The 23,857-nt window shown below is 40.1% G+C and overlaps 1 protein-coding gene across 5 annotated transcripts in view; it reads right to left on the bottom strand.

Annotated features, from left to right (window-relative positions):
• FYN (FYN proto-oncogene, Src family tyrosine kinase) overlaps positions 1 to 23,857 on the bottom strand; it is a 300,014-nt gene that overhangs the window by 69,432 nt on the left and 206,725 nt on the right. For all 5 annotated transcript variants that reach the window (XM_036766548.1, XM_036766549.1, XM_036766553.1 and 2 more), the window contains 2 exons: positions 17,539 to 17,796; positions 12,888 to 12,984 (listed from right to left, as the gene is read on the bottom strand). In XM_036766548.1, the coding sequence (XP_036622443.1) occupies positions 12,888 to 12,984; positions 17,539 to 17,785 (344 nt within the window). In that variant the 5' untranslated portion in view covers positions 17,786 to 17,796. The remainder of the gene's footprint in view (positions 1 to 12,887; positions 12,985 to 17,538; positions 17,797 to 23,857) is intronic.

Raw genomic sequence — 23,857 nt, 5'->3', positions numbered from 1 at the left:
ATTTCTTTAAAGGAAAAATTTAGGTATAGTACTTAATGCTTTTTGAGAAACCTGATTCAGGAATGTTCACTTAGCTGCTTTTTGCTTTCTTTCCACTGGAAATTCCCCATGAACAAGCGCAGGCATGTAAAAAATCTGCTGGATTTTTGCTGCATCTGAGGTTGGCTGGCATCCATTTTCTCAAAATTAGTTGAGTAATATGTACCTTAATCCACATAATGCCTGCTTGCAGGGCTATGTGGGCAATGTGCAGTGTTAAAAGTCCATTCCCTTCAAGTCAAGGACTGCCACAAGGGGGCAGGGAAGGGGAGGAGAAGAGGGTGCTACTTAGAGGCAGAGATGCTTCTATGCCATAAGCAGACAGTGGGTAATCCTTCCTCATTTGAGGATGGTCTATGGCAAGCTTGCAGAACAGCTTCATTCTGTGTGTGTGTGTGTGTGTGTGTGTGTGTGTGTGTGTGTGTGTGTGTGTGTATATGTATGGAGAGAGAGAGAGAGATATGAAAAATTCACCAAAGGAATTTTTTCCCTAGCTATGCTCATTTGTATTCACAAGTGTTCAGTGGAGCTGTTCCTGTGGGCATGTGGAGTTACTGTCTATGTGGCTTATTGAAGGATGTGAGAGGCAGCTGAAGTTAAGAGTCTGAATGGCTGTTGGCACATTTCTGTCTCCCCATCTTCCTCTTTATCATTTAATAAAATAAAAAATAAAATTTCCTTTGAATTGTATGGTTCACCAAGGAACATAATATGGGAGTTGGTCAACATGCATTTATTAAGCACCTATTATGCACCAGTGCTAAGCCTTGGAGATACAAAGAAAGGCAAAAGATATTTTCTGCACTCAAGGAACTCACGTTTTAAAGGGGGTGGGGGGATAGGGAGACAATATGCAAACAATTACGTGCAAATAAGACATAGACAGAATAAATTGAGGATAATCTCAGAGGGAAAGCACTAGCATTAAGGAAAATCAATTTGACAGGCAAGTAGAGGACAGACTGGGCAGCTAGGTGGCATAGTGGATAGACCACTGGATCTGGAGTCAGGAGGACCTGAGTTCAAAAAATGGCCTCAGACACTTACTAGCTGTATGACTCCAACCCTATTTGCCTCAGTTTCCCCATCTGTAAAATGAGGTAGAGAAGGAAATGGTAAACCGCTCCAGTATCTCTGCCAAGAAAACCCCAAATGGGGTTACAATGAGTTGGACATGACTGAAATGATACAACAATAGACAGACTACAGCAGGAAGAGATTTGAGGCAGGGAGATCAAAAAGTAGGCTATAGCCATAGTCCACAGGGACTGGGCTTCTTCCTTCTAACCCTCTCCCTTCAACTGAGGGGGCCACGTGGAAAAGTTGGAAGGATAAGGAGTCAGGAGACCTGGGTTTGAATTCTGACTCAAATACTTCCTAGTTGTGTGTGGTCACAGGCAAGTCATTTAGCCTCTCCCAATTTCACTTTTTCTGTATGTAAAATGGAGAATTTGCACTGCCAAATTTGCAAGGTTGTTGTGAAAACTGTGCCTTTTGAAGCTCATGAGAGCTTGTGTAGATGGGAGTTATTATTAGTGGAGGTAGGTGGGGGTCTCCACAATAATATCTGGAGAGTGTCTGCTGTGGGCAGGGAACTGGGCTAGGTGGGAGTGGGAGACATAAAAAAGTGGTACCAGATGCAATCCCCAGCCCTGAAGAGTTAGCAGTTTGAGTTTGGTTCACTAGTGCTGAAAATATCATTACATCAATCAAGGAGATAGTCTGTATGTCACTCCATGTGTCTCTCTTTCTGTCTCTATCTATCTCTGTTTCTCTCCTGTCTCTCTGTCTTGTGTGTGTATGTGTGTGTGTGTGTGTGTGTGTGTGTGTGTGTGTGTGTGTCTGTCTGTCTGTCTGTCTCTGCCTGCCTCCTTTTTTGGTCCTTGGAGGCAACAAGGAGAAATCCTAGGTCTTTTATCACTCTCTGGCTAGGCTCAGTTTCAAAGCATTCATCCAGGGAAGAAAATGTGTTGGCTTTTGGCCCTGTTAAAGGTTTTCCTCAGTCTAACTTAATTAGTTAGAGAAGGTCCAGCCCCCAGTATTAAAGAGCCGACTGGCTCCCACAGTACCGCTCCATAGAGGCCAAAGGATTAGAACAATACTCAGGGACTTCATCGAGCAACAACAGCCCCAGGTAGGACTGAATCGAAAACCAGAGCAAACACGGTTTAGTAGAAGGCACCGAGCCAACTTATGCCACAGATGCAGCTGTGAGAAAATGCTTAATGGAGCTTTCAACTGGCAAAACAAAACAACCCACAAGAAATATGATGCTGGCAGAGGGAGTCTATGGCTGCATGAAAACTAATTTTACATGAGTTTCTCAAGTAATTTTAAAGTTGTACTAAAGGAAGCTCCTTTTTCACAGCATTAAAAATACAGAAACAGATTAATGTAGTCACAACTGCTTCCACAAGGGCAATGTATGGTAGTAGACAGAAGGTTAAGCTTGTCTTAGGTAAGACCTGGGTTTAAGTCCTGTTTCTGACATCTCCTTGGTTCTGTGACCAAGGGCAAGATAGAACACTGGGCCGGAAGTCAAGAAGATATGAGATCAAATCTGGCTCCGGACATTGACTAATTCTGTGATGCTGGGCAAGTCACTTAACCTCTGTCAGCCTCAGTTTCCTCACGTGTTAAATGGGAATAACAGCACCAACTTTTTGGTGTTGTTGTGAGGACCGAATGAGAAAATATCTGTGAAGTGCTCAACACAGTGCCTGACACATACTAGGTGCTTAATAAATGCGTTTTCCCTTCTCTTCCCCCCTTAATCTAAGTCTCCGTTCCCTCACTGTACACAGTGCCAAAAATATCTGTAGCACCTACTGTGCCTTCAAAGGGCTCGTGTGAGGCTCAAATGAGATGATATATGCAAAGCATTTTGCAAACTTTAACATGCTCTATGAATGTCTGGTTATTGTTACAAGTTCAGATTTCACGAAATTAAATCCTCCAATGGCTGTCAGGCTTCAGCTCTTATGCCTAAACAAGTAGGACGGTGAGACAGAATGGATATAGCTCCACCAGCACACACCAAGAAAGTCCTCAGCCTCCGTTCTTTTTAAATACTTGTGCTTTGTATTTTTAAATTCCTGTGCTTAGGGAAATGACTTTCAATACAATATGGTCCAACAATCTTCCATTAGAGACAATACTTTACTGCCCAGAAACACCACTAGATGGAGACATTTCATCATGAAAATCTTAGCAGGCATCCCTGGGAAAAGTTCCAAAATGGTGGGGGGAAAATAAATGCTTACAACGGGGGATTTAGTTTTGAAGACAGGATAACGTTTGTTGACTGAATTCCAGTTCATTTAATTTTTTAAAGTATGCATCAACTTAGGGTAGACAAGAAAGTCGACTTTGTTAGACAGTGTACCAGTACTTTGCGGTACATTTACGATAGGGATCCAATCTAGTTTTTTTCATTCAGTTGAAATGGTATGGATAAAATAATTTCCTATTCAAACCCTGTACTAAACATTTCAACAAAGCCTAAAATTTTATTTCATGTTAATTTAGTGCCAAACTGCCAGGTTTTGACCAAAATGATCTACAATTAGTTCAGACACACAATGTGCAGAGGAGAAAGAAACCCTGAGTTCGAATCCCATCTCAAACACTTGTTAGTTGAGTGGCCATGGTCAAGGAAATCTTTTAGCCTCTCTCTGCCTTGTTTTCTCATCTGTAAAATGGGGAAAACTTCTATAGTCCGTATTTCATTTGGTTGTATCAAATGCAGTGACGTATAGATTTGCTTTGCAAACCATACAATGCTATATAAACGCCAGGGGGCAACTTGGTACAGAACAAAGGATGCTAGATTTGGACTCAGAGGTTGAAATTGGGCTCTTCTACGTGGAAGATCTTGGGTAAGTTACTTGTCTGTTCCATATCTGGATACTGATGGGATTCCGTATCAAACTCACCGCCCTCTTGCTTCTCAACCAGGTCAAAGTGTGAATGGGAAATGTTTAACAAAATAAATAAAAATACAATATAATTTTAATTTTAGTTTTCTAAGTCAATATGCCCCTAGCAGGGATCTATTTAAGTTTGATACCACTGGACTAGAGGACCTGTAGGGTCCTTTCCAATTCTAAATCTATGATCCTATAGATTTTTTTTAAAGTACTGTACCTTCAATCTGAATTAATGAAAAAGCTGGATTGTAGAATATTTTACAAGAAATATAGCTTCCTTTAAGAATGTATTAAAAAATTCCACAAACATTAATTGTCTACAATGCACAATGACCATTAATTATCAATGATGTACAACTTAGTAGTAGTACTGCTTAGTAGTACACAGTAATCAGGCCTCTTTAAGTTAAAAGGGTTTTGTAATACACAGGAGTTAAGGTAAAACATGTTTTTAAATAAAAAAAAAACTAGAGCAAATTAATAGTATAAACAGGCTCACAAAGCAAATACATTTATCTAATTATTCTGATAACAACAATTGATAGAAATATTAAACAGTTCTTAAGTATTGAGTAAAGTAAGATATCTACTAGTAGACTTGGGTCTAAGTATTGCTTCTGACACATACTGGCTGTGTGATCCTGGGCATGCCATTTGACTGCTTGGTTTTCTAGGAAACTTGCTGTGACTATAAGTTATATTGAAAGTGTCTGATGTCAAACTCAAATAGAAAAGGGGTCACTAAATCATACATAAGGAAAATCACAAGCAAAGATTGGCTTAGAAAACCACATATTAACATTATCTATGATTAACTGTATTTTTATTTGTTTTGTCAAGTATTTCCCAATTACATCTTAATCTGGGTCAGGCAGCTATAGGCCAGTCAGCCATGTTTGACATATCTGCCCTAAACCAATGAAATCATTGGTCTCTGTCTCCTAAGCTAAGACCTCTACTAGGCAACATTTCCTTTCTGATGTCCTCTCCTTCCTCAAAGATACCTAGAGTTCTTTGTCTGGACTACTTCTTTCCACAGTCACTCCCTACCTTATTTTATACTTCTCTGTACACATGACTCCACCCCTGGGGAGATTCAAAATTTTTAAGGACAGGACAGAAGTACTTTGTACATCATAGATAATTAATAATTGTTTGTGGAATTTTTGAATATATTCGTAAAGGAATGAAGCTATACTTCTTGTAAAATATTCTACATTAATTCATTAATGATGCTTATGGTATTTGTAATTCACCACAATCTCTTTTCAATCTTGCCCTTATGATGTTTTTCAGTATTATGACCCTTTCCCCCATCCTGAATCCAAAGGCCCATCAAGAAAGCTAGTCCTTACATCCTCTTTGTCTCCCAAGTTTCAGGCAAAAAGGACTTGCAATTCGAGGGATCATGGGGCACCTGGTGATCTGATGTAGCCAGGGAATGCTTGCCAACTTAAGTCATCTAGGGCTGTATTCAAGTTCATGGAATGCAGCCAAGACACATTTTTATTATAAATGTTGGAATTCAATTAAAAAACAAACACACAAAAACCCCTTGGCTATTATCCATCTTACATATGGCAGCTTGACTCATGCCATCCTTTGGACAACACATCAGTACTTATTTTACCAAATGTTCAAATGATACTTTAAACCAGGATTTATTTCCATGGACTCTTTAAGTTGAAAAGCAGCTTAAAATGATCTGACCTCACAAGGAGTTATCTACCATCATAACTGTTCTTTCTAGGTAATAAAGCATTTTTTTAAAAAAGTTGTTGAACACACATGATACATTATTTTTTTCACAAGTGGAGAAAATGATGGGGAAAAAGCAGGGCTTGAACTGAGGCCAGGATACATTATTTTTCACAAATGGTGAAAATGATGGGGGGAGGGGTTGAAGGGAAAAGCAAAACTGTTTTATAAAATGTAGTCAACTTTAACGGATCCTTATGTATCAGTTGAGAAAAATTTGTACTGAGAGAAAATCTGGTCCTTAAGAATCATGGATCCCAGGAATCTATGAGATACCCTGTCCCCATTTCATTTCATAAACATTCATTAAGCTCTTGCTATGTCCAAGGCATAGGTACACTACGTACTGGAGATAAGAAGAGAAATGGTAATTCCTACCTTCAGGTAGGTTTACATTCTACTTCCGGTGTGATAGTAGTGTCACACTCATCTGTGATGAGACTGAAATACCTGGACGTGATGGAGAAATTAGAGCCACCTTGGGAGGGAGTGGGTCCATGAGTACTTACTGGGGGATGCCTGGAGGAGATTTCTGATCAAGGACCGCCTGGCCTAGATGGTCTCTGAGATTCTGGGAAGCTCAATGAATTTGGTGGCACCAGAGTTTGTTTTTCTAAACAGGAGGGGCCCCATGGCCTCCAGCTCCTGCCTTTCAATCAGGGAAGGAGTGGGAGGACACACACCAGGAGGTGTGGCAGCTGCCCTGTGAGAACTGGATCCTTCCAGCTGACAAGAGCCAGGGGCAGAGGGAGGGGCCGGGCAGGAGTGGGTAAAGGAAGGAAACAGATGCCATCTGTTCTTCTACTGCTTTATTGCTTCATGGTTTTCCCTCTCCCTTGTGCATATATTTGACTTCTGCCACATTCGCAGCAAAAATCTTATTTATTTATTTATTTTTGTATATAGCCTTGGAATTCGGGCATTTAAGTCACACAGTAAAGAGGTAGAGCTCTATAGACAGTAAAATACATACATATATAATATATATATACACACATATACACACACATATGAGAGACCTTACATCTATCTCTCATAGAAAAAAGTTGAGCTCAGAGTACAATGGCCAACATGAAATTAAATGTAGGCCAATTAAAAGATGTGGGTGGAAATAGATTTTATCTTCCTTGAATGCTTCTCTTTAATTTTAGTTTATGATATGGAAAGACAAAGTTAGAGGGACCAGATCAGCTAATGGGAGAGGGAAGAAGTGAACCAGTCCTTGGAAAAGGACTGGACATTTGGTAAAAGATTTGTGTCCAACTATTTGGATATCCATTCTATCCATTTGCTATCGCTAATAATCTCATAGCTACAGAGTGGTTGGCAAGGTCTCCCAGGATGCCTTAGTTTTCACTTTATAAAGTTTTTTTCAAACTGTTTTAAAAGCTCTAAGCCATCTCAAAACAAATTAGGGGAGGTGGCATGGCACAGTGTTAGGAGAATTTGACAATAAATCAGAAAGCCTCCATCCTGATCCTATTTCGGACACTAACTAGCTGTGTTTCTTGGGACAAGACATTTCCCTCATTGAGCTTCTGGTTCATCATCTGTAAACTGAGGGGGTTGGACCAGGTCCCTTATCACTCTAAAGTGCTGTGCTTCTAAATAGGAGAAGTGGAGAGAAAGGAAGAACTGAGCCTTATTTCAGAATCCAGCATTAATGGGCATTAACAGGCAACACAGGTCATTAAAGAACAAAATGAAGACTACGAGTATGTATAAACACATGTATATGTATGTGTATATACACACATATGTATATATATAGAGAAAGACAGAGAGAATGAGAGAGACAGAGGGAGAGGAAGAGAGAGGGGGAGGGAGGGGGCGGGGGGGGGGAAGGGAGGGAGGGATGGAAAGAGAGAGAGAGAGAGAAGATGGGAGGGGAGAAGAGAGAGGAGGGAAGGGGAGGGGAAAGGAGAAGAGAGAGGAGAGGAGACAAAGAGAGATGGGAGGGGGCTGGGGAGAGGGATGTAATGCTACTGTTAATCTGAGTAGTTCAGAACTGAGCTAGCCATTGAGACTCCATAATCTCCCCCCTCAATTTAAATGTGTTTGATATCCTCCACTAATTACACTTCCCACAGTGGCTATTCTAGACTTTCTTTTCTCTCCTCAGGTCTCCCATTCAAACCCCTCCCTTCACCTTCATAGCTTCATACTTTACTGTGGAAATTAAGGCCATTTGAAGAGAACTTCCCCTTCTCTATAGTACAAGAACCCTTTAAAACATTCACCATTCTCTTATTGTTCCTCTCTGATGTAGAGGTTGCCCATCTACTAATACCTTGATCCCAGCTTCTGCTGGATCTCCCAGATTACTCCCAGAATCATCCCTCTTCTCTCTCTAATATTCCATTTCTCCCTTTGTATTAGTTTCCTCCCTGCTGCCTACAAACACTCCCAGGTTTCCCTTATCTTTAAAAAAAAAAAAACAACCCTCGCTTGGCCCTACAACCTCTCAAGCTCCTCTCCTGTCTTCCTTTTCACAGCCAAACTTTACCAAAAAATGATTAACACTCATTGTGTCTATTTCCTCTCCTCTCACTTTTCAACTCTTTGGAATGTGGCTTCCTACAACTGAAACCTCTCTTCAAAATGACTAATGATCTTTAACTGCCAAAGGTGGTGGCTTATTCTCACCAGATTTCACCCTTCTTTCTTGAGTTCTCTACTATATTTCACCTCCATGCTTGACCACTTTCTCCTCAACATTCTCTCCTCTGTGTTCCCTCTTGGTTCTTCTCTCTTACCTATGTGACCACTTCTTTTGGATCATTATCTATATTCCACCCCTAACTGTGGGTGCACCCTGAGGCTCTGTACTAGGCCCTCTTCTCTCTACATTCTTTCGCCAGCTCCCGTAGGTTTAAATAGCATCCTGGATTTATCTATGCACCTCGAGTATATCTCTTGAGCTCCAGTCCTACATCATGGACATTTTTAATTGGATGTCCCATCTCAAATTCACCATGCCTGAAACAGAACTCATCATCTTTCTCCTAAACCCTCCATCCTTCCAAAGTTCCCTGTTGCTATTGAGGTCATCACCATCCTTCCAGTTACCCAGATTTGCAACTTTGGTGTAATCCTGGGCTCCTCATGCTCATTCATATCAGACATCCAACCAAGTGAGCAGTCTTAAGAGTTTCCACCTCTCCCATATCTTTAGCATTTGGGCCCTTCTACGCACATGGCCAAAACCCTAGTTCAGGCACTTGTCACTTCTTATCTGTACCAGAGCCTCAACTCTGTCCCTTTTCTAATTCATTCTCTACTGTCAAAAGTGAATTTCCTAAAACACAGATCCAACCACAGGTAATTAACTACACTACTCGATTAACTCCAGTGACTTTCTAATTATTTCTAGGGTCAAACTCAGACTTCTCTGTCTGGCATTTAAAGGCCTCCACAACCTAGTTCCAACTTACCTTTTTAGCTTTCTTAGACTTTACTCTCCTTCAGGCTCTCTATAGTCCAGCAAAACTGCCCGTCTTATCGTTCCTCAGATAACATCCAATCTTTTTTACTTTGTACAGGCTTTCTCCCATCCCTAGAACACACTCCTGCCTCACTGTTTCTTCTTAGAATCCCTGGTTTACTTCAAAGCTCGCATCAAACATCATCTCATTCATACTTGAGGCCTTTGTCTCCCCTAAGCTTCTGATGCCTTCTTCCGCCATAATTTTCTTATATTTATATGTTTATTTTGTATGTATTTTGAAATAATTGTGTGTGTGTATATATATATATGTACACATATACACACACAAATACTTCTTATACTATACACACACATACAAATACTACTTATACGTGTGTGTACACATATACATACCCAAATACTTGTTTGGGTATATATGTGTATATATGCACACACAAATATAATGTATATGCAATATGTAATGTATATGTTTATGTTATTGTATATATACAAGTATAATTATATATGTGCATGCAGATAGGTGTATATATTCATACACACACACACACAAAGACAAAAAAGAAACATTCCTTGCCCTCAATCAGCATACATTCTACAGGAGAAAACAACATATATATGGATATAGATGTGTGTGCGTGTGTGTGTGTGTGTGTGTGTGTGTGTGTGTGTGTGTGTGTACATATGGGCAGGTAGATGGCATAGTGGATAGAGTGCTAGCCCTGGAGTCAGGAAGATGCGTATGAAAAAAAGCTGAAAAGGTAAATTGGAACCAGACTGTGCAATTCCATGGATAACATGATAAAGGGTATTTTTACTGCCTCTAGAGGGTGGTAGGATCATTCTTCCCTTCACTGAAAAAGGTCTTTAAGTGGAAGATAACAACTTGTTGAGATACTCAAACACATACACACACACACACACACACACACACACACACACACACACAATGTGGTATGGTGGATAGACAGCCAGGCCTAGAGTCTGGAAGACTCCTCTTCCTGAGTTCAAATCTGGCTTCAGACACTCGCTAGCTGTGTGACCCTAGACAAGTCACTTAACCCTGTTTGCCTCAGTTTCCTCATCTATAAAGTGAGCTGGAGAAGGAAATGGCAAACCACTCCAGTATCTTGGCCAAGAAAACCCCAAATGGGGACACAGAGAGTTGAACGTGACTAAAACGACTGAACGAGAACAAGTATACGCATCCATCCATCCATCCATCCATCTGTATGGACATATGTGTAAGTGCTTACCTTGTGTATATACACACACACAGATTGTTTCTTTCTATAGAATGTAAACTGATTGAGGGCAAGGGATGTTCCTCTGTCTTTGTATACCCAGTGCCTAGGATGGGGCCTGGCATAAGGTAAGCACTTGCTTGATAGTAACCAAAAAGCAGTCGGGTGAAAACAGTAGGAGGCATGAACCCAGAGTCAGGAGATACAGATTCCAGCTCCAGATCCTGCCTCTGACACTTATTAGCACTATTAGCGACCATGCACAAATCACTCAGCCCCTCTGTGCCTCAGTTTTTCATCTATAACATGAACAGATGGCACGCTAAAATAATAGCTGGAATGTGTAGTGCTTAAGGATTCACAAAGCGCTTCAATGTTACATGTTATTTGAGCCTCATGACAACCTTGGAAAGTCAGTATATTTATTACACACATTTCGCAGATTAGAAAACTGAGAGTCGGAGAAGCCAAGGGACTTGCTGAGGGTCACACTTATTAGCTAATGAGTGTATCCGGGTCTTTCTTAACTCAAAGTCCAGTGCTACTGTTGCCTCCAGGGGCTGGGAGGAAGGGGTTCTGTAAACCTCAAAGGCTCACAGATGCAGAGTTCAAAGGGATCTTAGAGGCCCCCTCATTTTCTGGAGAAGAAAGTGGAAGCCCAGGTAGATGACGGTGCATCAGAGGAGAGATCTGAACCCAGATATTCTGATTCCAGAGTCAGTCCTTTTCCCCTGTACCACACAAATGTGAGTTTCTTAGAATAATTTCTCACAAATGCTATGTTAAAAGCCCAAACGTGAATAATGTGACAGCAGCATTCCAAAGCTCTCCCTCTCCCACCAGACTCTTTCCCCACACTTAGTAATGAATTTTGATTCATGGATGTCAATGAACACCTGTGGCTAAGTAGACGAGACTTCAGGGATCCAAAAGTGAGTTACTTGCCTAAAGCGAGCCTAAGGAAGCACGTTTTCTCATCCTACAGGTGGCACATTTCCATCAACCTTTTCCCCTCGATTTGAGTTCACTGAGATGATTTGGGCTTTCAGCTCACTAGGAAGATGGAATTGTTAGTGCCTTCGGCAGCTCACGGTCAATGACTTTTCCCTTTTATTCCTCCAGAAGCAGGGGATATAAAGAGTGAAAACTTTCCAGCAGGGTGGCCCAGGGGATAGAATGCTGGGCCTGGAGTCAGGAAGACCTGAGTTCAAATCCAAAGTCAGACACTTACCAGCTGTGTGATCCTGGGTGAGTCACTTAACCTCCATTTGTCTCAGTTTCTTCAACTATTAAACAGAGATAATAAAGTGCCTACCTCCTAAGGGTTGTTGTGCGTATCAGAGATAACATTTGTATGAATAGTGCTTGTCCTTTCCGGTCCTTTCTATTGGTGTACCCATGATCTCCCATCCTGCTAGGTTGCCAACAGTACCATTTTAGGCAGAGCCCAGTTTTCTCACTGCATGAAGTCTGAGAATATAAAGTGGAATGATGCAGGCAAGACCACTAACCAGAATGGGAATAGCAGCAAATCAGAGCTGGGCGTCTATGAAAGAATCTCCTACCCAGGTTCTCTTCCACTTACTAGTGATGGCGCTGGTAAAGAAAAAGCAAACTTTTTCCTTACCATACATAAGCCCCCACTATTTTCTAGGGAGCTTGGACTTCACCAAGGACTCTTATCTACATACTGATTCAGTCAGACTTCATCTACTCTAGGTAATATGTGGAACCTGAGGAAGGGATGTGATCATCATTTCCTTTATCCTTAAAAACAAGAAATTTGATGGTAAGAGCATGTTAACCAATACTAGTTTACACTAAGCCTGGCATAAAATGCAGCATTTATAAAATGCAAATGTGGCATCAAGTTTGTACCATTTGTTCTTTTCAAACCACCCCTCTTGCTTCACCAGGGCTCCTAATGACCGCATTTAAAATGCATACATTGCAGTCACACACTGGAATGGGTGAAATCTCTTCTCTTTCCATCTCACAAAGGTTTCAGTCACTCACAAAATTACATTATTTGGAAACGCCCCTGCAAATCTCACTAATTGGAATGTTTAGGAGTTTTGAAAACAGAAGGAATTTGTTGCTTGCTTTGAGCAAGGGCTTAGAGAGCGGAACGTCTGAAATGTGTGTGTGTGTGTGGGGGGGATTCTCTAGACAGTGCCTAGTGTAGGCAGCCAAGTCACGTGCCAGGCTTTTGAAATTATGGATGGACGGGGGAGGATGCTTGGCTATTGTGGTGTACTTCAAAAACTCTCTGGAGGTGTAGTTTCATGGGACGCTGCACAGGGTCACCAATTGTGTTTGTTTTCCCAAATTTATATTGCTCTGGTTTGCTTAATTGGCCGAGTGCTTCCACTGCCTTTCTCACATCTGGAAAAGCTAAGAATTGATAGCACAAAAATCTCCTCCCCAAAGTCAAAGGCACGCGCATTCCTCAAGGGCGCTTCCCAAACTTACGAGCTGTTAAGTATTTGAAATTTTTCTCCTTTATGAAAACTCAGGTCATCTTCTGTTCGTGCTTCATAGTCATAAAGGGCCACAAAAAGGGTTACACCTGGGAAAAGAAAACAAGCCAAAAGCAGAGATTACTGAAGAAGGTACTGATTCAAAGAAATTAGTCCAGTTTCTTTCTCCCCGCCACCAAAACAATTAAGAAATAAAAAAGCTCACTTTTCCTTGATGCTGTTGGCACTGGTAATATGGTTAAGTATTGCTTCATCACGGCACAAGGCCATGACAAGATACAATATTATAACTATAATGTGGGAAAAATGAATTATTGGGTCAATAAGCATTTATTAAATGCCTACTATATGCCAGGCACTGTGCCAAGTGCTGGGGATGCAGAAAAAGACAAAAGACAGTCCATGACCCCAGGTTGCTCACTGTCTAAAAGGGGCGACAGCAAATATGTACTAACATTTGTATATATTTAATTGCTTGTTGTCTCTATTGGGCTTAATTTAGGTTACAAAGTTTTGTTCCAAGAAACACAAATTTGATTTGCATACATCATCTCTGAATGAATACATGAAATAACTTTTTTTTTTTGCATGAACCTTGTTACTTTATTGGTATAGGGAGTTCCTAATGAGGAACATCCTTTATCAAAGCAAACGTATAGTCTTAGAGAGTTGTCTAGGGAGGGGGGAGGGAACGCTAAAATATTAAGTGACTTGCAGGGGCTATACAACCAGCATAAGTCTGAGATAAGACTTGAAGGTGGGTATTTGGTTTATCCTTCGTATTTATATCCCCAGTGCTTTGCATATGGAAATGAATACTTAGTAAGTACTCACTGATTTAATGAACTGATTGCAACAATAACTGGTTTTCTTGAGGGGCTAGGTAAAATTGGCCTTCACACTCTTGGTTATAGCAATATTTATTCTGATACTAGATCTTATTAGGGTACACTTTAATTGAAAGTAATCTCCTGGAAGGCAGGTACTATTTCATTTTTGTCTTTCTATCTCTATCACCTATGACAGTGCCTGGCATATAGGCACTAAATAAATAGGTTGACTGATATAAACTAGAGTTACTCCTATAACCCATTTGAGGATGGGTGCTCAATGCCCCCTCCATTGAAAATAGGTGTGTGTGTTGCTGGTGTAAGGGTCAATTTCATTTAAAGAGGCTACCTGGTGCATTTCATTAAAAAGGACTTTGCCCTTACTCACTCATTTGTCTATAACTAGTGTACTGTTACCAAAAGAGAGGTCTTTTTGCTTCAGAATGCATGCTTTGTGGGGCAGCTAGGTGGCACAGTGGATAGAGTACAGGTCCTGGAGTCAGGAGGACATGAGTTCATATGTGGCCTCAGACACTTACTAGCTGTGTGACCCTGGGCAAATCACTTACCCCTAATTCCCTCCTAATATATGTATATACTCCATATATATATGTGTATACACACACAGACACACGCACACACATACACACACATGCTTTGAACAGAAAAGAGTATCTACTCTTTCTTTCCTGTTGGGTCAATTTTCTAATTCTCTTTGCTCTGGCTTCTCAATTAAATTTCCCCACACTTCAAAGTGCCTGCGATAGCAAGAAGAACACATGGGCCCTTCTCTTTTATTCAGTAAGGGACTTTGCAATTGAGGTAGTTTCAAGACAACAGATATGCCAATGAGACCATTCAAAATGTTAAGGGAACATGTGGCACTGAATCTTTCAATTCTGTCCAAAGAGGGACTTCCTGCAGGAAAATTGGTATTCATCAGGTATGCAGTCTGACCATACAAAAGGAGACTCATTTGGCAATCATTTTCTTTTCTTCAGGCATCTTTGAATGGTTAGAAAAGAGGCTATTTGGTGTGTTGCTGAAAAATGGGCCTCTTGGGTGCCTGGAAGATCATTCACCCTGATCAACTCAAGGAACATACAAATAGGTCATTATATTTATATTAAGAAGGTCTTATTTTGTGTCACAAATGGCATTTTAGGGTTCATGATTAAATTTCTCTTTCCCTTTTCTGTATAACCAATCAATTAACATATATGTATAGAATACTGTATGCAAGGCAATGTGTTATAGAAGCATAAACTCTGTCTTTGCCCTTGTGAACCTTAATCTCCTTGGGGAAGTAGGGTATATATATATACACACATACACATACATACATGTACATATGTATATGCATGCATGTACATACATGCACACAATCTACATAAAGGTATATATGTGTGTATATACGTATACACACACATTTGGACTAGATCTGCAATTTCATTAATGTAGAGAATTCCTGGTGAGGAAATACTCTCCGTCTATGCAGCTTTACAAGTCTCCTGTAATCAACAGATCTGGAGGGTGGCCTGGGACACTGAGTGAGTGACTTACCCAGGGGCACATAGCTAGCATATACCAGAGGTAAGACTTGAACCCAGGTATTCATGAATCTGCGATTGGCTCTCACTTCTGTTCACTATGCCACATTACTTCTTATTCATAACATCCAGATATAAAACAAAAGACTATTAACAGTGCAAGGCAGCAAAACTCATCCATGCTACATATCACTTTATTTTTGGATTTCATGTTGTGATGGGAGTAAGACAGTATCTTATTCTTAGATTATGGCTGGTGACAACAGATTCTCTTACATTCAAGAAAAATATATAAACATGATTTCAATGACTTGCATATCCAATTATAAGAATTCATACTCGGTGTGTGGATGAGTTATCTGAGAGAGTGTCTACACAAACAGGGTATGAATTGACAAAAGTAAGTGGCCCAAATTGCTGGAGAACATGAGAGATTATTCTGCCTTTTTTGGTGGGGCTAGGTACCATTTTGGCCTTTTTTCCCCACTTGGTGCTATATAAAAGCAACTTAAATCAATGATTCTTAACATTTTTGTATGTTATGGACCTCTTTGGAAGTCTAGTGAAATGTACAGACTCCTTCTCAGGATAATGTTTTTAAATGCACATAATGTATAGAGTTGTAAAGGACCAATTCTACTAAAATATAGTTAACAAAACATTAAAAAAAACCACCCTAAGTTCATGGGTCCAAGGTTGAGAAGCCCTGCCTTAAATATCTGTAAACCAATTGATTGATTTATTCTTTCCTGCACACAGCGGGAGACAGGCTGAACCTATGTAGCCTGCCCTTTTTCCTTTCCTCCCCCAAGCTAATCTCTCTTCTCCATTCATGCTTGATCAAGGATGCTGGGATGAATAGCCTGGGAACCTGTGTCTAAAATTCATCTTTTTAAGGAAAAACTACATTCATCATGAAGCCAAATGATCAGTGTGAGGTAAGCATTGCTTTCTCCCAGCACAGCAGGTGGTCGGAGAGCTGGGTGGTTATAGTTAGTTCAGTAAGCTAACTAGGTGTGTCCAATTTTGCCTTTCAAGATATACTTCTTTGTGGACTACATTAATTAAGTATGGTACGTACACATGATGAGAAGGGACAAAGGTTCTTACTGACCCTAAGGAATCTCCTCTTTCCCAGGTAAGGAAAGAAGACATCTTTATTTCAATACAAGCTGGATGAAGAGGGTCAGGGATGAGGGGCTGAAATCAGGCTTATTTGCACCTGCTATGATGCTTGTTGAGCGAACAAGTACTTAGTAAATACTTGATTGATGGAAGTATAGAGAAGATTCCATATTCTTCAAAGTTTTTCTAACAAACAGGACAGGATGAGTGGAATCAGATATAACCTCAACCACTGGAAAGCTTTAGAAAACAAAAGTTTATGAAAACAAATGAAAACATTCTGGCATCTTGGCAAAGAAATACCCAACACTGGACAAAGCATTAGTTAAAGTTGATAAGCAAACATGACAGTGAAATATGAAGGTAAGGCAGGAAAATGAAGATCTGAGAACATGATAGCTGACTTAGCAGGGCATACATATAATGCACATAAATGCATATATATATATATATACATACATATAAGAGTGCAAAAAGATTAAATGAATATAATACATAGGATTGCAAAGGAAAACAATTCTATTGAAATATAGTTATCAAAACAAAAAAAACCAGCCTAAGTTCATGGACTCTAGGTTGAGAATTCCTGCCTTAAATATCCACACATAAGTCAAGAATTGTAGATGGGTAACATAGACTAGCCAAAAGGAATGAATGAGGAAGACATAGGGAGAGACTGGGGGATGAGGGGAATGGCAAAGACTGAGCTAGTCTATAACCTCCTAGACTAGGGATTGAGGAAGAAATAAAAGAGAAGATCGAGGGAAAACTCTAAAGCTGGCATTGGCAGAATAGTGAACAGCCTATAAAGGCAAGTGGACCATGTTTGATAAGGCCCACATAGTCTCCCAGAAAGAATTTTTGAGATGATGCTTATCTGGGTGTTGAGGGACAGGGATTTTTTTTTTCCTTTCTCATGTCTTTAATATTTTGACTTGCACTTCAAACAAAACATTGAACCCCACTTCCTCTTACAAATCTGAAATCTTTCCTCCCAAATCTTAAAAATGGGAGAACGAATTTCCTCCAGTGTTTTCACCTCTGGGGGAGAGTGACTCCCAATGAAGAGGAAGTCTTTGGGGCTCAGGTATTAAACTGCACAACACTCAAAAGTAAATACCCAGCGCTGGTGGCCTACCTGTTCCTCCTCTTGTACGCAAGGTCCCGGTGTGAGAAGAAGAATTGACGCCACCAAAGACAGTTAGCCCTTGGCCGCCGGCTGCATGGAAGTTGTTGTAGTTGGGGATGGACGTCACGCCAAAACTAGGGTAATGCTGGGGAGTGGGGTCTGTCCCATAGCGATAGCCAGAGCTCTGGTTTAAGCTGCCATCCCTCTCCTCTGTCAGTTTTGCTGCTTCTTTATCCTTACATTGGACACAGCCCATTCTCTAAATTCCTACAAAGACAAAGAAGGCAGAGCAGGGGGTGTGTTAACATCAGCGGTCACCATACTTGTATGAACTTGCTTACTTCATGACTCGACACATGGCTGGCATTTATAAGGTTGCTATAAGCATTCTCTTGGACAATTTTAGTTTAGCGAGGAACATGACCAAAAATCCTCCTCCCCCATTGCAAATAGCTCCAGCCCAGGCCCTCATCTCTTCTTACTTCGCCTATTAATAACAGCTTTCTAACTGGTCTTCTTGCCATCAGTTTACCCTTCTTTAATTTATCCTTCAAATGGCTACCTATGGGCATTTCTCGGATCATATCACTCTTGTATTCCAATACCACTGCCTTCCGAATGAAGGGGCAGTACTGAAGAGGTAGTGTGGTATGTGCACAGGTTTTCTGGGCTTCGAGTCAAGTAGATCTGGTTTTAAATCCTATTTCTGATACTAGCTATGTGACGACAGAAAAGTCACTCAAACTTTCTGGGCTTTGGTTTTCTCATCTGTAAAATGGGGCTGTTAATGCCTACAGGATTTGCCTCAGGGTTGTTCTGAGGCTCTAATGAGGGAATGGATAGAACATGTTTTGTAAACTTTAAATTGCTTTCTAAAAATTATCATCATTGTAAAATCTCAGAGCTGGTCATCTAGTTCCAAACTGTATCTGAACAGATACATTTCTGATGAAATATTATCCATTTATATGCATGTGCGCACACACACACACACACACACGTGTGTGTGTATCTATATAGCCACTTATTTTATATTTGCATACATATGTATAGATACATCTATATGGACATAGAGATTTTTCTCTATATATGGCTGTTCAGTCATTTTTCAGTTGTGTCTGACTCTTTGTGATCCCCTTCGGGGTTTTCTTGGCAAAGATAATAGAGTGATTTACCATTTTCTTCTCTAGTTCACTTTACAGATGAGGAAACTGAGGCAAACAGGGTTAAGTGACTTGCCCAGGGTCACACAGTTAGTACATGTCTGAGGCCAGATTTGAATTGAGGAAAATTAATCTTCCTGACTCTAGGCCCAGCAGTCTATCCACTATATCACAGAATGTGCATGTGTTTGTGTGTGTGTGTGTGTGTGTGTGTGTGTGTGTGTGTGTGTATCTCAACAAGTTGTTAGCTTCCACTTAAAGACCATTTCTAGTGAAGGGAGGAATGAATCTACCGCCCTGTAGAGGCAGTAAAAACCTTTTATTGTGTTATCCTTAGACTTCTTCAGTTTGGCTCCAATTTACCTTTTCAGCTTTTTTTTTTTCATATCACTTCCCTTCATGAAGTCTACACACACCTAAACTGAGCTACTATTTGCCCTTTTCCCTTCTCATCCTGCCTTCCCCCAAGTTCATAATATTTCTCATACCATCACCTCATGCAGAGAATGCAACACGTGGCTCCCTCCCATCACAGCTCATCTCTACCTGCTGAACTTCCTTTCAGTCAAGATCCACCTCAGGAGTCTCCTCCATTAAGACTCCACCCTCACCTCCACCTATTAGCTACAATTTTTCCTTTTTTAAATTTATCATAGTACTTTGCCTAGACCTCGCCTTTCCGCTTATCATATTCTCTCTAAAATCAAAATTATTTGAGTATATATCTGTAATATCAATTAAGTTGGGTGTCTTTGATTGAGTCTTAGTAGGTGCTAAACCCCAGGCCCAAACCCCTATCTACTAGGTGCTAAGCCTATGTAGGTATGAAGCCCTCAGGGTTCTAAGGGGAGTTGCTAGATCAGAGCCAATAGTAGGAGCCTGAATTCTGGTGGCTCAGATGACGTTTGATGATGGCTAAAGAGTGTATGAAAAGAGAGAATAGAGCTATTTGCTTGGGGCTCTCACTTTTGGAGGTGTGCTGATGTGGAGACTCTGGGCAGCTGTAGTTAAGAGCCCTTCAGCTTGTAAACCTGGATGTTGGGACTTCGTCAAACCCTGGTTAACTATACATTGAGATTTGAATCAGACAAAGTCTGTCTGTTGATGTTTGTAATTTGTTTGTATTTGCTCCGAAGTTCAGGGTGCTGGCTTTTTCCCCTGAACTAAGAGGATGATATTTTTATGTTCGATTAAACTGAGATTGTTAACCCCTTAACATTGCTTTCCTTAGTAAAGCAGATCCAAAGAACCTGTGCTGGCAGCGTTCTTGTTGGGCTTGTGTTGGTCCTTCACCCCCACAGCAGCTGCTAGCCAAATTGTTGCAACAATGTCTCATTCCCCTATTAAAGAGTGAGCTTCTTGCAAAAAGGTTTAATTTCCTATCTATCTTTCTGTCTCCAAGACCTAGGACAGTGTCTTGAACACCTCAGTTACGAACATGTCCGACAAACAGAAATGCCATCACTAATTGGCAAAAACTGTCCATACGCTGGTTCAGCTGATGATCACCCTTGGTTTGATACACACTCAGGAGGCAATAGTACTGTCATGTATTATAATTTTTACTATGCAACAGCTTTCTTTCCAAATTGCTCCAAGTAGTTTATAATCTAGCAATACAACACTTGTCTGAGGGAGATGGGCTAGAGTCAGGCTAAGATAAGCCAAGGACAAGCCCAGGTTGAGCTGCCCTCCTTTACTTATCCCCAAACTAGCATGTAGACCATTCAATAAATTGAAAATATAAATCAACTTATACCACTTCTCCCCTCAACAGCTTATAAAACCTAAGAAAAGGAAATGGAGAAGTGCTTTTTAACACTTCTGGGTGGCATGACTAACTTCAGTCAGTTACTGAAAGAAACAAGATGATGATAAATATCAAAGCTAAGAAATAGTTCCTTCATGGAAAACAAAAAAGCAAAAAAAAAAGCCAAACTAGAAGGTCCTATTATCATAAAATATTTGCAGAATGTCATGACAGCTGACAGCAACAAAGTTATCATTTAAAAAAACCAATTACATTTTCAACTCTCCATTAACCTTTATCTTCCCTGCCTCAAACGCTTTCTAACCACACATTGGAATTAATCGGAATTACTTCTCTACGAGACTTTGGTGTATTTTCTCCTCACAAACAAAACTTGCTTTTCATTGTTTTGTTGTGAAGGCTAGAAAAGAAGAAGATTCCATTTAAAAAATTGTCCTTTTGCAGATAGTATGTCTGAGCTAGTGACTCCACTTTTTTTGGAGTAGTGATACCGATCGCTGTTTCACTGTTCTCCATGCCTGGAATACACTCCTTCCTCACCTGTCTCAAGAATCCTGAGCTTCCTTCAAGGCTTAGCACAAGAGCCAGTGTCACTGAGGATAATTAATTTATTCATGATCACATAGTAACTATCAAAGAAGAACTTGAACCCGGGTATTTTTCACACACATACTTATACATCAAATATTTGTTGTTTGGTCACGTCCAACTCTTTTTTTTTCCTTTTTTTAAATTTAACTTATTTAATATATTTAGTTTTCAGCATTGATTTTCACAAGAGTTCGAATTACAAATTTTCTCCCCATTTCTACCCTCCCGCCCACTCCAAGATGGTGTATATTCTGGTTGCCCCCTTCCCCAGTCAGCCCTCCCATCTGTCACCCCACTCCCCTCCCATCCCCCTTTCCCTTCTTCTCTTGTAGGGCAAGATAAATTTCTACACCCTATTGCATGTGTATCTCATTTCCTAGTTGCATGCAATGTCCAACTCTTTTTGACCCCATTTGGGATTTTCTTGGTAAAGATAGTGGGGTGGTTTGCCATTTCTTTCTCCAGTTCATTTAATAGATGAGAAAATTGAGGCAAACAGGGTTAAGTGACTTGTCTAGGGTCACACAGTAAATGTTTGAGGTCAGATTTGAACTGAGGAAGATGAGTCTTCCTGACTCTAAGGATGGCCTAGCTGCCCCTATATAAAATATACACACACACAACTAACTGTCTAAGACTCTGAAGTTACAGAGAAGTTGTTGTGGCGGAAATTTCCATATTGGTCACAGGTTGAGACCTAACACATATTTTACACACCTCTATTATTCAAACTCAAATAATTATATATAATTTTATGTAAGTATTCATATACATTTGTGTATGTAAATTAGAATTAATTTTTCTTGAAGGAATATTATGGTATTTTTAAAATTAACAGTTAATTATCCATTATTAGTATTGCTACTGTAGAATCATTTTGGGGAATTTCTGATGTAAATGAGGATTTTTCAGTTCCGTTGTTTTGACTCAATAACAACACAAAAACTTTATTGATTTAGTCTAAGTCTTTTAGAGGGGCGGGTAGTAGTGTTCCTCTTGCCTCTGGCTCTTAATCAGCATAAAACTCCAAAATCACTATTGTCCACAGTTTTTGTCAGTGGGAGAGTGCCCACCATCTGTGTATGCCCTGACATATTTATAAATGTGAAGTCTGGACAGCCAAGCCAGCTCCAACCTTGGCACTTCTTAGATGTAATATTATGGAAATCATGGTAGTTGGCACAATTTGCTTTGTCTTTTCCTGTCAGAACACTGAAAAATAGTCCATCCTAGTTCAAAGAAACAAAATAGGCAAAAAAAAAAAAAATCACATGATGCAGAATTACACAAATTCACTGGAAAGTGAATAATTGGAAGGGTCTGGAAGTAACTCAAGGCAAGGAAGAATGAGAACTAAGAAGTCTGTTTCTCTAGAATGTCTTGTAAGTCAAAGTGGATAAGACTAGGAGGAAATGCTACGACTATGTTGACTTTCAGTAGCCTTGTTTTTAAGTACAACCTCTCCACAAGTGCAGGTTTAGAAAACAAAACTGGACTGGCCTGAAACTTTCTCATGATACGTGTCTCAATAAATACATATGGACTGAAATGTCAGCTCCAGAGATTGGGAATGTTTGGAAACGAGCCACCCAAAGCTCAGGCTGAGATCACCAAAGCCAGAACAAATTTACATGCAAATCACTTGAGATTAACATACAGCACTCTGTATCCAACAGGCTTTCTAACTTAATGGTAAAAGAATTTAATGAGTTTCCATTAGAAAATACAAAATTTCTTGCAGGCATGACCTACTGTATCTAATGTTGCCTCAAGAATTGATAATCATTTTGCCCATTCTTTGTTTAATTTCTTTCTCACTCTCTCTTTTTTTGTTTTTGCAGGGGGGAAGGCAGGGCAATTGGGATTAAGTGACTTGCCCAAGGTCACACAGCTAGTAAATGTATCAAGTGTATGAGGCTGGATTTGAACTCAGGTCCTCCTGACTCCAGGGCCAGTGCTCTACTCTCTGCACCACATAGCTGCCTGTGTTTAATTTCTCTAAGGCAGAAGTTACTTTAAAAAAAAAAATAAAAGGATAATCCTTTTTATAAAGGGATCCACTTGGAAGCATTCCTTGATCCAGGTAGCTTTTTATAGAACTCATCTCACTTAGGAAATACCAAGATTATCATGGTACAGTGCAAAGAACACTGGTTTTGGAGTCAGAGGATCTGAATTTGAATCCCAGCTCTGATGTTTATACCCATGTGGCAGGGGATTCTCTTTGGACCTCAGCTCTATCACCTGTAAAATGAGAGGGCCAAACTTTCTAAGGTTCTTCCAGCTCTAAATCCTATGATTTCTTAAAATAAATCTTTCAAAGGATTTTTCATCTCATGGATGTGAGAACTCCCTTTACTGGTAAAGATTGTGACCTATCCATGCCTTTCTTCTATGTGGCCCTCGGCCTTATTCTTCCAATGGATACTCCATAGAGGCTCTATCTAACATTCTAGTCACAGAATTAATTATTCCGTTTCCACTGAGCAAAATAAAGTTTAAAACTCCCGGATGTATGGCCAGCTTCCTTGTATACATGCAATTATCATGCAACCAAAAATGTTTCCCTCTTTGGTATGAAGTCATCAAGAACTCTCATGAGAGGAATGGGTAAGTAAGTTAGAATGGATTTTTATTTTTGATTTTGCTTGTTTAAATTGAACTGTAAGGACTAATAACATCACTGTAGCTTTCTTCTGAAAGTTTGGTGATTCGGATAAAAGGAAAAAGAGAAAGATTCTTAATCTCTGCTCTCTATAAGAAAAAAAACCCAGCAACCCCCAAACAAAGAAAAACTTTCTTT

This window comes from Trichosurus vulpecula, chromosome 7 (assembly GCF_011100635.1).
Source record: "Trichosurus vulpecula isolate mTriVul1 chromosome 7, mTriVul1.pri, whole genome shotgun sequence".
Taxonomy (NCBI): domain Eukaryota; kingdom Metazoa; phylum Chordata; class Mammalia; order Diprotodontia; family Phalangeridae; genus Trichosurus; species Trichosurus vulpecula.
Note: the sequence above shows the minus strand (reverse complement) of the source record. Positions and strands in the feature narration are given on the sequence as shown.